At 44.0% G+C, this 14,564-nt stretch overlaps 1 protein-coding gene across 2 annotated transcripts in view; it reads left to right on the top strand.

Annotated features, from left to right (window-relative positions):
• The window catches only part of LOC18424886 (protein SHOU4-like), a 33,584-nt gene extending 19,027 nt beyond the window's left edge, over window positions 1-14,557 (top strand). For both annotated transcript variants that reach the window (XM_020661786.2, XM_006829458.4), the window contains 2 exons: window positions 13,213-13,424; window positions 13,859-14,557. In XM_020661786.2, the coding sequence (XP_020517445.1) occupies window positions 13,213-13,424; window positions 13,859-14,054 (408 nt within the window). In that variant the 3' untranslated portion in view covers window positions 14,055-14,557. The remainder of the gene's footprint in view (window positions 1-13,212; window positions 13,425-13,858) is intronic.
• The last annotated feature ends 7 nt before the right edge of the window (window positions 14,558-14,564 follow it).

The raw sequence follows: 14,564 nt of genomic DNA, 5'->3' as shown, positions 1-14,564 counted from the left end.
TTTTTGCAGGGATATACCTGTCTTATGGAAGCATATCTCAAGGATGTCGAACGGGTTCGCGGATCTGATGGGCAAGGATGGAGCCAAGGCCCATGTTGAAGAATAGGCCCTTTCAGCTTCAGGTGGTTACAGAGGACGTGCTTCCTTTTGGGGCTGGGTTTTTTTGTGGGCTAGGAAATTTTTGTTAGCTACTCTCTTTATTTTTTTTTGTACAATTGCAGTACACTGTGTAAGGGGATAATTTTATAACCCGTTTTGTATAGGGTCTGATGACCTATTCTTTTTTACTAGGAGTTTCGTTTACCTAAGGTACTCTTGGATTTACTTTTACCTCATTGTATTTATCCTTTCGACCAATACAAATGTTAATAGTTATCAAAAAAAAAAAACTGATTGCAAGAAACCCGAGGGGCGACTTGACGAGGGGAAGGAGGGGGTCCAGCTACAAGGATTGCAATGTTACTTAAGTTGAATGATGGATTGCCACAGGTGGTTATTAAGGATGGCTAGTCTCCCCCACCACTTGCTTAAGAGGGTGAGATTGTTGAGCCTGAGAATGCAAATACCAAGTCTCCCCCCCTCGCTTTTTGGTCGGCAAATTCTTTCCCATGAGACAAGGTGAAACTTGTGCATCCCACCCTCACGTGACCATAGAAAGTTGTTCATCAATTGATCAAGCCGTGATGCTACCGAGGCTGGCATGTGGAACATAAACATCTGGAAGATTGGGACATTGGATAGCGTGGCTTTGATCAAGGTAACTTTTCAGCCCGGTGAGAGCAACCTTCCTTTCCACCCAGTCAACCTCCTACGATGTGACTCCATAGGCGTTTCTTAGGCCAATGGAGCCAAGGTAAGTGGATGGGAGTTCTTCGACTTGACAGCCCGATCTTTGAGTTAGGTAATTGATGGTATGTTTGTCAGTGCAAATCCCCATCATCTTGGTATTAGACATGTTGATTCGGAAGCCAGTCGCTAGTTCAAATAATTTTAGAAACAAGAGCAGCGTGTCCAAGTGAGAGGCTTTGGCGTCACAGAACAGGATAGTGTATTTGGCATACTGCAGATGAGACACTACTGGCCTACGACTACTAGATTTGAGTCCTACCAACCATCCTTTATCGTAAAGTCTGGCTACCAATCGACTAAAGACTTCAGCCACTATATCAAAGAGAGAGGGGGAGAGTGGGTCGCCTTGTCTTAGTCCCCTGAAGGATTTGAAGTAGCCCGCCGATGATCCATTTATCATGACTCTCAGCATGGGGCTAGAAATGCACCCCCGAACCCAAGCCCTCCATTGGATCCCAAAACCCTTATGACTGAGGGCCTCATCGAGGATGGCCCAGTCGACGTGGTCATAGCCCTTCTCCAATGGAGTTTGACTACAAGGCCTGAGGTTTTTGATAAGTGTCTCGGTGGATATATTCATGGGCGATAAGGGCCCCATCTAGTATCTGACGGTCCTTCAGAAAGGGCCCTTGATTTTGGGAGTTGACATACCCCAAAACTTCACAGAGGCGAGTGGCTAGAACCTTGGTTAGGATTTTATAGGAGCTGTTGATGAGGCTAATCGGGCGAAAATCTTTGAGTTCTTCAGCCCCCTCTATCTTGGCGATCAGGGCAATAAAAGAGGCATTCATACCCTTATTTATATTGCCCCTCTTGTGGAATTCATCAAAAAAAGCTAGGATATTCAGTTTGAGGATCTCCCAAAAGGATTTGAATAGCATTACGGGGAACCCATCAGGTCTCGGAGCCCTGTCCATAGCTAAGGCATTGATAGCAGCAAGGATTTCTTCCTCAAGAAATGGCTGTTCCAGCTTGGCATCAGCCTCAAGGGGGGTAGAATTGAAAGGAAGATCCCCCATGAGGGGTCGAGGACCTGTGGGGGGACCGAGAATAGGGAGATGAAAAAGTCAATGGCTGCAAGGCGGATTAGGGGTGGGCTATCGAGAACTTGATTCCAATTTGAGACATTTAATCTTGGAGCGATGGTACCAAGAAATTTCTTCTTTCCGAAGGATGGATTGGTAATCAATCCTAGCTTGGGTCTTGATATGATTTTCTCCTAGCGAGAGTGGCCTAGACTCCTCCAGGAGGTCAAGGGATTTGATTGTTTCCAACAATGGAGCCTTTTGTGTTGAAAGATACCAGGAAGTTGTCGTCTCCATTCTTTAAGCTTGGCTTTGAGAAGCTGCAGCTTGTGTTGAAGTCAAAACCCTATAAGGCCATGGCTCAAGGCTGAGAAAGAAGCCCACCAAGAGTCAATAAGGAAGGGAGGTTGGGTTCTTTGAGCCAAAAAAGTTCTAACTTGAAAGGATTGGGGCCTCTGGCTATATTTTGGGTTTCCAAAAGAAGAGGCTTATGGTCCGAGGTGGTTTTGGGGAGGGCCAAGGAATGAATACCAGGAAAAGCTTTATCCCAAGGGATGTTGGTTCAAAATTTATCCAGTTTGGAGAAAGTAGGGTTAGTTGCATGGTTTGACCAGGTGAAACTAGCCCACTTGAAGTGGGATGTCAAGAAGCTCATTTTTAGAAGATAAAATCAGAGAACTCCAACATGCCTCAAGCGATGGATGAGTTGGAGTTTCTTTCGTGAGACCACCTAGTGATGTTGAAGTCCCCCCCGAAGCACCAAGGGGAGGGGGAGGTGGTTGGAGACACAATGTCATCCAATTCAGCCGAAAAATTCTTCTTTGAGGTTGGCTTGATTAGGGCCATAGACTATCGTGAACCTTCACTGAAAACCATATGAGATCCTCAAAAGGGTGAGGGCAACCAAGAAAGGCTTCATCATAGCCTGAACAAGGGAATGAAGAGAAGGGTCCCAAATGACCCAAATTCCCGCTGAAGCACCTTGTGCCTCAAGGACCTCGGCAGGGTCAGGAGCCCCAAATTTGGCGAATTTGGGTGAGATCAGGTTGAGGGAGTTTGGTCTTGATAAGAGCTAAGATAGAGGGAGAATTGAGAACAAAGATCTTTGACTCAAATTTGTTTGTCGCTGGCCCAGGCCTCTTATATTCCACATCACTATCTTTATCAAGAGGGATATGAAGAGAAGATCCTAGGGGACCTACTGACAGTGCCAAGATTGACTGCATCCAAGTCGGGGAGGGAAGGAGCATCAAGGGTTCCACCTACTTCGAGGGGGAAGGAGCCACCAGGGTCAACTGCCTCCCTAAGGGAAGATGGCACATGTTCGAGGCTGCATTTGGCACCAGTCAGGAGGAACTCTTAAATTTCTTGGTTGGAAGCATTCTTTTCAAATCCCATAACACCTAGGATGTCCTTGATGGTTCCTTGGGCTTGGTCATCCCATTCACAAAGATGGACTCCACGGATTGAGGGGAGAGAGAGGGAGACTGGTCAGAACAACCAAAGAAGGAAGAATATGGATACAAGCTGAAAGGCTTCTGAGAAGTTGGAAAGAGGGCTGGGATGGATGCCATGGGAGGGGGGGTCGAGAGAGTCAGGGTGGTGGTCAAGGGGAATGACGTGGGGTGAGGTAGAGATACGGGGGACAGAGACCAGAGGTGGGGATGAGAAAGATGGGTAAATGGAAGCCGAGAGGCTATGGGGAGAGGTTGGGGGGAATGGGTGGGAACAAAGATTTGACGGGTTGGCAGAGTGGAGGACAGGTTCTCAAGTTGCAGAGGGAGAGGAGGTGAGACGAGGGTCAGAAGAGGGGAGAGGTTGAGAGGGGGGTGCAGGTAGTGGTGGAGGTAAGATAAAGGAGGGAGAGGATAAGGAGGAGTGGGGGTACCTAGGAAACTTGAGGGCAGAGCACCGGGCACGGGGACCACGAGTTCGGAAGGTGGGGAGATGGGAGAGGGTAAGGCAGAGGTTGCCACAATGAAGGGAGAGGGTAAGGCAGAGGTTGCCGCAAGGAAGGGAGAGTCCAAAGTGCCAGCAGGCGGAGGATGGGTGGGATGGTTATGGGGTGAAAGCGCCGACGGGGAAGATTTGTTGGAAAGAATGGTACAAGGAAGGATGACGGACGGAAGCAGTAACTTGAGTAGACGAACTAGATGGGGTGGATAGCAGCGTCGAAACCAGGAGTTCAGTTAGCCTGAAATTAGGCAAAGGAAGGTTGACAGAGGGAAGGGAGGTCGAAATCCAACTACTGGGGGTGGTCTAGCTGAGCGGAGAGGCTGGTAGGCTGGAATCTTCTCAACCGAGATGAGGGTGGGGGGACAGTGGGAGATCCTGGGAGGCTGCTAGGGTGGCAGGGGTGGTCTTGGGAACAAACACCAAACAGCTTGGCGAAAAGACACTGCTAAAAAAACACGGGGAAGGGGGGACAAAAGATGATTGGGGGTCCAATAGAGACCTAGAGCAAAAAGGCAGAACCTGCGGTCTGTGCATGTCAACAGCGCGAGGGGACAATTGTGGATCTCCTGATGGATGAACATCACGGGGTAGCTTGACAGTGTGGGAGACTGCTTAGCATGTGTCGTCTGATCAGCTACATCTGAAGAAGGTAGGGGGTGGGTGGAGGTAGTTGGGTTTGGATGGTGGGGATGGATGGGCAAAGAGAGGGCCTGTTGATCGAGAGGGTGTAGGGAATATTAGAATGTAGATTGGTCCTATCAACAGTAGGACGAACACCGTCGGGCCCGTGAAATATGCGCAGGCGATCGTGGCCAAGATGGTCTTGCTTGTGGACCACCATGGTCCAACCCTCATGATCTAAAGCTGTCTTTTCCCTTATCCCTTTTAGGTGGTTCTACACAACCACTTTGGAAGTCTCGAGGTTGGTTGGAAGGGGGCTGCATTTAGGCATCAAACCAGGCTAAGCGAACTCTAAAATAATGGCCCTTGACCTCTAATCAAAGCTTAGGGGGAAGAAGCTGAGGGTCAATGGATTCATGAGGAGTTGTATAGCTCGTTCAGTCGGTTGAGACAAAGCACCACAAGTGGCATCTATAGCCTTAAATGTGACAGGGTGCCAAGCGTGAAGGGGTATTCCAAAAGCCCTTAGCCAAAATTTTCTTTTGGGAGAAGCCCCGAGGCTTCGGCTCCAAGGAGACGGGGGTGAGGGTCACCCCTTTGAAAGAGGGTTTGATGCTCGAAAGAGGTTGCTGGTCAAGAGAGAGAAAGGGAAGGTGAACAAGTAACCATCACCAGCCATGGGCCTACATAAGAGATTTGGTTCTTGCTAGATGTTGCGGGCCCAACGTTCTATCCCCTTGAGGTCGTCTTTGCAAGGGTTGAAATGGCCAACCAAAGATGACTCCAGGATTCTGTTGAAGCATGAGGTTGTAAGGCCATGGATGGAAATGAGGTTGGGAGCTGCGAGGTAAGGTAAGGGGGAGATGGTAGAAAGGTTGGGCGGAGAAGCAGAAAATGCAGAGGATGAGGGGAATGTGGTAGAAGGAGCAGCAGCAGGGGCAGGGGAGATTTGGAGAGCAACGGTGTAGGTGGGCACATGATAGGGATTGGGGGAGGGGTGAGCGACAATAAGGTTGGCTGGGGTTTGGGTCAAAGGGGCATGAGGTTGGATGAGGTGGGTATAGCCATAGTAAAGAGGTGGGAGAGACAGTGGTAGATGGCCCCTAAAGGAGGCCATCCAAGCGGAGTAGTCACAATGATAGCATCTGTTCAAGACCAGAGAACTTAAATTTTGTTCTGGTGCTCTTTTTCGGTATCTATGCGCTGTCTTTAGCTGTGGCTTCAATTAATTACAACTAGGAATTGTTCTGATACGGAATTGCCTACTCATGGTTATTTCGACAATAGCAGGATCTCCGAGGCTGTGCAAGTTTCTCCTACACATGTTTTTTTTTATTTTTTTGATGAGTTAACTGTATTGCTATGAAATGTTGTTCTACATGGACTGTTAGAGTCCCTCCATGATGAGACTCTCCGTAAAAAATAGGTCAATCGACCCTATACAAAATGGGCTTATAGATGTACCCGAGATTATACAAGATATACAAAGAGATTACAAAAAATGGGCTTATAGTATTGCCCCTTCACACAGAGAATTTGCGATCCAAAGCAACAAAAAGTAGTTGTCCGAGCACTGCAACACCGTGGTCCCTTTGTGGTCTGAATCAAAATCGGGGCGAGACCCGGTTTGGTCTTCAACTTGAGCCCTGGCCCCATCCTTTGCAAGGAGATCGGCTAACTCGTTTGATGTCCTCAAGGTATGTGTCTATGAGACGTCCATATCCCTGCAAATACTAGCGATCTCGTCATAAATGGAAGCAAGATACCATGGAGGGGAGGATTTCTCTATTGCCCATGATATTATGTTACTAGCATCTGTTTTGCCCCCAAGATTGGTTGGAGCTTTTGATCCCGAAAGCAGGGCCATAGCTTCAGCATTCTGAAAGTCTAGAATGCCTAGGTATTCGAAGTACGTAAACAAGATTGCACCATGCTGGTCTCTGAAGACTCCTCCCGCTCCAGCATGACCGATTACCCAATGAGCAACCGTCAAAGTTAAGTTTGATGGCTGCTTGTGGGGGAGGTGGCCACTTATGGAATCTCTAAGCCTTACGAGGGCAATGGTGCATAATGTTGTCCCACTGACTAAGGAAAGTGTTAGCAGGGAACCTTGAAAGAGACGATGGTTGGAAGCCTAAAAGTTACTAAAGAAGTAACTTTGTGAAATAAAGCTGGACATTCAGTAGCACTTCCTTGGAAAATCTTGGAGTTTCTCTCTTTCCAGATTATCCAAACAGTTGCTGCCACCGCTGCCTTCCAAAGGGTTCGTCCTGCCTTCGGCCACTAAGGAGCAAGGTAGGAAGAAAGAAGTTCCTTGACTGTTGGAGGCGTTACCCATTGAACCCCGCAACACTGTTAGTTTATGATCCCAGATATCATGAGCGATATTGCATAAGACGCATCTATTTGGAATGGGAGTGCCTCTTTTTTGGAGCTGATCCATTGTAAGGGCCCTTTGTGATCCCGCTATCTAGTTAAAGAATTTAACTTTGGGAGGTGCAGTAGAAGACCACACTGTGGATAATACCGGGGGGGCGGGGGGGGGGGGGGGTTGAATGGGAAAGTGGGGGGCTGAATGAGTCTTTTGTAGAATGATGCCACCGAGAAAGTACCAGCGGGGGCAAGAGACCACACCAACATGTCCCTTCCTTGTGTTGCTATGAAAGACTTATGTAGTGTAGCTGCAAGAGAGAGAAAGTGTAGTGTTTCCTCATCAGAGAGATTCCTTCTAAAAGAGGGGTTCCACACCCTTTGGCTTCCCACCACTGCCATTTCTTTTGCAACAGTAGCTTCTTTGTTCGAGGCAATGTAGTAAAGGGAGGGGTAAAGGTCCCTAAGGGGAGAGTGTTCGAGCCAGGTATCCGACCAGAATCGCACTCTTGTTCCCTCCCTTGGATGGAATCGAATGAATTTTCTTAAAAGAGAAGGGGATGAAGAGAATGATCTTCATGGTCATGAGGCCTTGTTGATGTTTCTCATTTCTGGTACCCAAATACCTTCGGAGATCTTGTATTTCTGGCGCAAGACCTAGGCCCATAGAGAATCAGTCTGAGTAGCCAGTTGCCTACACAAATTGGCTTTTATATCTGTGGAATCTGTCACAGTCATACCAGCCATATGTGCCTTGATCCACGCCAAGCTCATCCGAAATTGAATCTCACACTCCACTAGTTCGACTTTGTGAAAAGCCACAATCAAAATAAACTTCAAGTGCATGCTCCATTACAATGATTTTGCTTTAACTCTCTCTATATTGTGACTTAGAAGACCAAGTTAGATTTGAAACATTATGGAGATCAGCATATTACTTGGCACTTGATGTGATTGAGGCCAGAAACCATGTTTCATGAGGGTTTCGTCTAACAGAATTTGCTAAGAGCCTCTTTTTTTTTTTTTTGATGATGTTAACGGTTTGCTAAGAGCCATTTTTGGATGCTCAGGCTCACAAATATAAACAAAGAAGAAAATTACGCTGGCTTACATGATGATAGAGGTTATTTGGATTCTACCATCTAATTTGAATGTTTAGTTTTTATGCTTTAGGGCTTTCGTTTCAACTCAAGTTAATGGGGCTATTCATTTGTTATGTTTCTCTTTGAGTGATGAAATTCATTAAATGTCATGTCAATCAGAGTCTACTGGCTTATTGAAGGGTTCTTTGGAATTCTGAGTATTCAGTATTGAAGTACAGAAGCAGACGTTTATATGGCACACCACCTGGAGGACATCTTAACTATGCTTCCAATGACAGACAATGGATATAACAGTACGCTTGTGGAGTTTTGCAATTGGGAACCATGGTTAATTTTCATTTTCTATTATTGGGAAGGGATAGTTGATATCCTGGTTGGCTGTTAGAGCTATTAATTGGTTGGGTTTGGACCAAGCCCTCCCAAGCTTGAGCCCAACCCGAAATCATGTAAACTAGGCCAGGCCTAAAATATAATTTTTGGGCCCCAGCCCTAATTAGTGATGATGGGGCCCCAACTTGGCCCGAACCCCTCCCCTTAAAAAAAAAAAAAAAAAGGCTGGGCCGATGCAAAACTTATATAGTATAGGGAAATGATTTTAGAAAATGGTATTAAACATTTCTTGCTGGGCTCAGTCGGGCCTTGCCCACCCCAATCTGGCGTGGCCCGAGCTTACCGGCCGGTGCTGGCCTGTTAACAGTCTAGTTGGGTGCCATAATTTATAATCATATGGAAGTAATGTGTCTTAGAATTACTACAGAGTACATTGATTCAAAAAGCGGACTGCCCAGCGCCTAGGCGGTTTGAAAGGCCTGAGCACATCGCCCATGCCTCGGTGGCCAATCTGTGCGGTCGACCTTGGGCGGCTGCCTAGGCGGGCGCTTAGCACCCAGCCCTGGGCGGCCGCCCAGGGGTGGAAATAAGTATCGGTGGGAGCATATTTGGTTATTTGTTTTGTATTAAAGAGCTAACAATTAGGGTTTTAGGTTCATTTGAAACCTAAAACTTATTGGAGCCAGTTTTAGAGAGAGAAATCCCCCAAAAAAGTAGTTTTTGGTGAATTTTTTAAGATTGAAGGGTTTCTCAAAGTTAACAAAAATTGATCAAAACATCACCTATTGATCTTAGATTTACTTTTGATGTTTTGCAAAATTATTAAGGCGTTTTTTAGAAGATTTTGAGTATTTAGAAGCATCTTTGAGGTGGAAGTTTGAAGATTGAGCAATCAAACTCAAAGTAAGTGATTTTTTTTATTGCTTTAGTAAATTGCTTTATTTTTTAGGTGTCTTCTTTGGGATCTAATAGGAGTGGTGATCCCGGTTGAAAATATGGCGATCCTAATGATAAAAATTGTATAAGATGCAAGTTTTGTGATAAGGATACAAAAGGAGGCATAAACCGGTTCAAGAAACATCTTGTCGGTATTAGGGGGGATGTTACCCCATGTAAAAAGATTCCTAATGCTGTTAAAGAGGAAATAAACAATTTTTTGAACATGATAAAAATGAAAAAAAATGAGAGATTTGCCTCTATAGCAGAGATTAGGTTTGGGGTTCGGGTCAATTATGATGATGATGATAGTGATGAGGAAAGATGTCAAGAGGTTGAACAATCTATTATTAAGGGAAAGGGGAAGGGGGTTGTAATTGCTTTTGGTTCTGGGACTAAGAAGCCTCGGGTTAAAGGCCTTATGGATAGTTTTTTACCTCAGCATGACCCTGAGGTTGCAGGAGAGAAAACGAAGAAGCAAACCACCATTGAAAATAGAATCAAGAAGGAAGAGAGAGATAGAGCTGCGTATTAGCTTTCTACATGGTTTTATGATGCGGGCATTCCTTTCAATACTGCTCGCTTAAGCAGCTTCTATGCTACGATAGAGGCAATTGGCCAATTTGGCCTTGGGATGAAACCCCCAACCCCATATGAGCTTTCAGAGCTTTTTTTAAAAAAGGCAGTGAGTGTCACGAAGGAAGCTGTAGAACTTAAGAAGGATGCGTGGGGTCAGTATGGGGTTTCTATTATGACTGATGCTCGGAGTGATCGGAAGAGAAGAAGTTAGATGAATTTGCTTGTGAATTGTCTTGTAGGGACTGTTTTTTGAAGGTCTATTGATGCCTCTTATCATATCCATGATGCCCATTGCATATTTCAAGTGATAGAGAAGGGAATCAAGGAGGTTGGGGAGCATCTTGTTGTACGGGTTGTCACAAACAATGCTGCTCCTAATGTTGCTGCATCTAATTTGTTGCGCATAGCTTATCCTAGAATCTTTGGACACCATGTGCAGCACATTGTATAGACCTCATGCTTGAGGCTCTTGGCGGTTTAACCGAGATATCAGGTACAGTGAAGAATGCCAAGTTAGTTGCAAATTTCATTTATAACCACCATCTCACCCTCAGCATGATGCGTACCTTTACAAAGAAGAAAGTGATTGTGAGGCCTAGGGTCACGAGATTTGCGATCTGGTACTTATGCCTAGATAACATACATTCGAGGAGAGTGCAGTTGAGGCAAATGTTTACCTCGGATGACTGACAGCATGCAAGTGGTCTAAGGATCAGGTTGGGCAGAAGGTGAGCGATATTATCCTTTTTAAGGCTTTTTGGCTAGGGGTGAAGGGCTCTCTTAAGGTATTTTTTCCTCTTGTCAAAGTCGTTCGCATGGTTGATAGTGACAAGCCTTCTATGGGCTACATCTATGATGTTATGGAGAAATGCAAAAGAGAGATAGCCCAAAATTTAAATGATGACGAAACCCGCTACAAGCCTGTTTGGGTGATTATTGATGACAAGTGGGATAAGTAGCTACATCGGCCATTGCATGCAGCTGGTGATTATTTGAACCATGCTTTTTTTAATATTGACAAGGATATACAAACAAATGACGCAATTATGAATGCATTTAATGAGTGTGTAGATGTGCTAGTCCCTGATCCTGATATGCAGGATATTATATGCGTTGATGAGCTGATAAATTACGAGTGCTCATTAAAGTCGTTTGGAAGTCCAATGGCGATGAGGCAAAGGACCAAAATTAATCCAGGTATTAATAATATTCTTAAGTTCATCAAGTTCAAGTAATCAAGTAATTCTATTATTTACTTATGAATTTTTTCTATATCTTTGAAGCCCATTGGTGGAGTCAACATGGGTGTAGTTCTCCAAATTTACAAAAATTGGCCATTCGGATCTTAAACCTAACCACTTCATCCGGTTGTGAGTGCAATTGGAGTACTTTTGAAGGGGTAAGGCCATAACTAAAGGTAATTTGTATAATTTTATAAATAATACATGAACCATAGATATTAGATTTTAATTAGTTTCATTTGATTTTGTTAGATTCATACAAAGAAAAGGAACATGCTTGAATCAAAGACGCTCAAAGACCTAGTCTATGTCAGTACAATCGATTCTTGAATGACAGGTTTGCTAAGAGAGATAAGAGAGACCCCATTAGATAAAAAAATATGGACCATGTTATGGAGTGGTTAGTTGATGATGATGAGGTCGAGAGGCATAAAGGATTGCCATGGACATGGTCATGGATGCTTCAGAGACATCAGCTGACCCTCTTAGGGCCACTAGATATTCTGCACCGAGAACAAGGGTTGAAGAAGAGGAGGAAGAAGAGGTTGATTCAGAAGAGACGGAGGAGGACGAGGACGAGGACAACCAATATGTCGAGGAGGGTGACGACTCTGTCAACTCCGATGAATATGACGTCAATGCAGCTGACCCAAGATTTTCTGATGATGAATGAAAGATGAATGTTGACTAATTATTAAATTTTGAAGTTTGAACTTTGATTGAAGTATTGAACTATTGATGATTCTTTTGAGTCTTCAAGTATTACTTTCATAGTTTCATAATTCAATTTTGTTTTCTTCCTCATGGTATAACCTTACAAGAATGGAAGGGGGGATGGAGAAAAACATCCAAATCCTTGGCTTCGCAATTTACCATGTAATATCAGGATTTTACAAGCACTTGAAGGAGAGAGAGAGATTCCATCATTTTACACTTGCGATCCCATACTAGTGGGATCTGGAAGCCATATATGGCGATGCTTTTGTTCCATAATGTTTAGGACTCGAAATTAAATTTTAAGGAACTTGTTTCCTTATAAGATGGAGCGAGATCCTGAAAGCACTAAATTGAGTTTCAGACAAGATCTGTTCAAGGATCGAGAGAATCAAGGTTTTGCAAGGGATTGCCAAGCAAGGGAGGTGATCCTGGTAAATATAGAAAATACTTGTTTAACACTGTAGTATATGCATTCATATGTCATCTAGATTTCAAGTATGAACAGGATGTTTTGCCTCCTTGTTAATCACCCCAAAAAAAGAAAAGAAAAAAGAAGATATTTTGCCTTTAGTCTAAAGAAGGGTGAGGGCCTTAAACTTTCCCTTAACTTGTCCCAAAGACAGGTAAAGGAGGTGGGTTGTGTTAGGTACGCAGCCAATATAGAACTTTGTTAAGACTTTCCATGAAAACCGACCTGAAATAGTTGGGAAAAGTCTTTGTTGATGATGTTTTGTATTCGTTCATGACTTTTATCATTTGTGTTATCCATATTCCTTCCCTCACCTTCGCTGACCTACTCTTGACAATGTCATGGAGATCAAATTTGTTTGGCCTTGACATACCTGAGACACGAGGGTTTGTGAAATTGAAAGTCCTTGAAAATAAATACTCTTCCATTTCTTTTTTAACAGATAAACACTCATATTTCTAACAAAACGAGATGTCGAGAATGGGGTTGGGGTCGTGGTGATAGCACTACTTGTGCCCCAGCTAACATCTTGGCTTCCATTCTCACCTATCGCCTTCAAAACCACTAACGATTTAGAAAAATGGGTAGGGGCTCGTCATCCCCACTGAATTACCCAAAAAAAAAAACAACGAGATGTTTAAGAATAAAGGGTAAGTAAGCCGTAGTGCGATAGACTTTGTTAACAGGTAGTTCAATGCTACGTTTATTGTCTGTTCCGTCGAACAGATGGTGAGAAATTAACTCTTCCTAGATCAATTTACCCATAAAATCAGACCAGGTAATCTCCAACCGTTGATCAATGGGAACGTGGGAAATCTACCTTGCTTTGCAATACCATATACCATAGTCCATTGGGCAATTCTATACTTATCCTATGATAAATGGTTTGTTCATTTCCAAGTACTTATTATGGTCAGTGCTCATGTATTTTGTTGATGAATTTATATGGTTCATGGCTTCTGCTGTTTTATTTTTATTCTAGTTTTTCTAAGTAGGTATTCGCTTTCATTTCACAGAGGCATGCAGCGGACTTCTATATATCAGACTTCCAAACAGGGCTAAGAGCGCTAGTGAAAGCTGGGTATGGGGCCAAGGTCGCTTCATTTGTGAAGCCCTCAACTGTGGTTGATGTAACTAAGGAAAACAGGGAGGTGTCCCCCACCTTTCTCCATTGGCTAGCTGAGCGCAACCTTTCCAGTGACGACCGTGTGATGCGGCTCAAGGAAGGGTAACTCTCTCTGTCTCTCTCTCTCTCTCACACACACACACACACACATCATTTCCTTCAACTAAGGGCACCACTTCTATACAGTGTTGGGAAGCTCTCCTTTTTTTCTTTTTTTTTTGGATTAGAGACCGTCGTTCCCAACCACTGGGCTGATAGGTATTTTATAGTATTTTTATTGGAGGATATGTACATGCATCCACTATCCATTTTCAACGGATGGTAGAGATTAACTGTAGTGGGCCCCCATGAATATTTACCCAGGTATAGCTAATCTTCATTATCAACAATTAGGAACAAATTGTGCAGGTGCACCATAGTTGTAAACAACATTGCTGGAGGATGTATTCTTTTCTTTTTCTATTTTGAAGCTTTTTCCTTTCTTTTTTTTTTGTCATATCTTTTGATAAATGTATTACATATTTACATCATATCAGGTACATCAAAGAGGGGAGCACAGTGAGTGTTATGGGGATGGTCCAGCGCCATGATAACGTGTTGATGATCATTCCATCTTCAGAACCGATCTCCACGGGGTGCCAATGGAAGAGCTGCCTTCTATCAACCACCATTGATGGGCTTGTTTTGACATGCGATGAATGTTCTAGTGGTGATGTCATAATACCAGTCTGATTAGTGATCTCTCTCTCTCTCTCTCTCTCTCTCTCGCTCTGCATGTGTATTTTTTGAAGGAAATTCTGAGTAGTCTGTGTATTTGGAAATAGAACTTAGTCTCTCTCTCTCTTTAGAAATTGAATCTGGGTATCCCACCTTTGTTTGGATAGTATGATTTTAGGAGAGGTGGTGGTCTTTACTCCCCTGTTGTGGAACACTGGGTACATCGCAGGGACTCCATTTGTACTATGTTGTGATTTTACTGTATGTATAATTGTCTAGTTAGGATTCTGGTCAGGCAGGCGCATGTGCTATTATTATGCATCTGATCAATGATGTTTTGGGACATGATCTTTGGTCAGATACCAAAGACGTCCCGAAAGTAGGTAGGAACAAATTAAACCTTTGTTGATATTGTAAAGTGTATTCTACGAATGTACATAAGAAGCAAAGCCACCCAAAAGTGGGATCTTTGCTCTCTCTCTATGAGTTATTGAAGCTTGCAATTCAGATTATCAGAATGTTCGT

The sequence above is a fragment of the Amborella trichopoda genome, chromosome 10 (assembly GCF_054954075.1).
Source record: "Amborella trichopoda isolate Santa Cruz 75 chromosome 10, AtrichopodaSantaCruz75HAP2 v2.0, whole genome shotgun sequence".
Lineage (NCBI taxonomy): Eukaryota > Viridiplantae > Streptophyta > Magnoliopsida > Amborellales > Amborellaceae > Amborella > Amborella trichopoda.
Note: the sequence above shows the minus strand (reverse complement) of the source record. Positions and strands in the feature narration are given on the sequence as shown.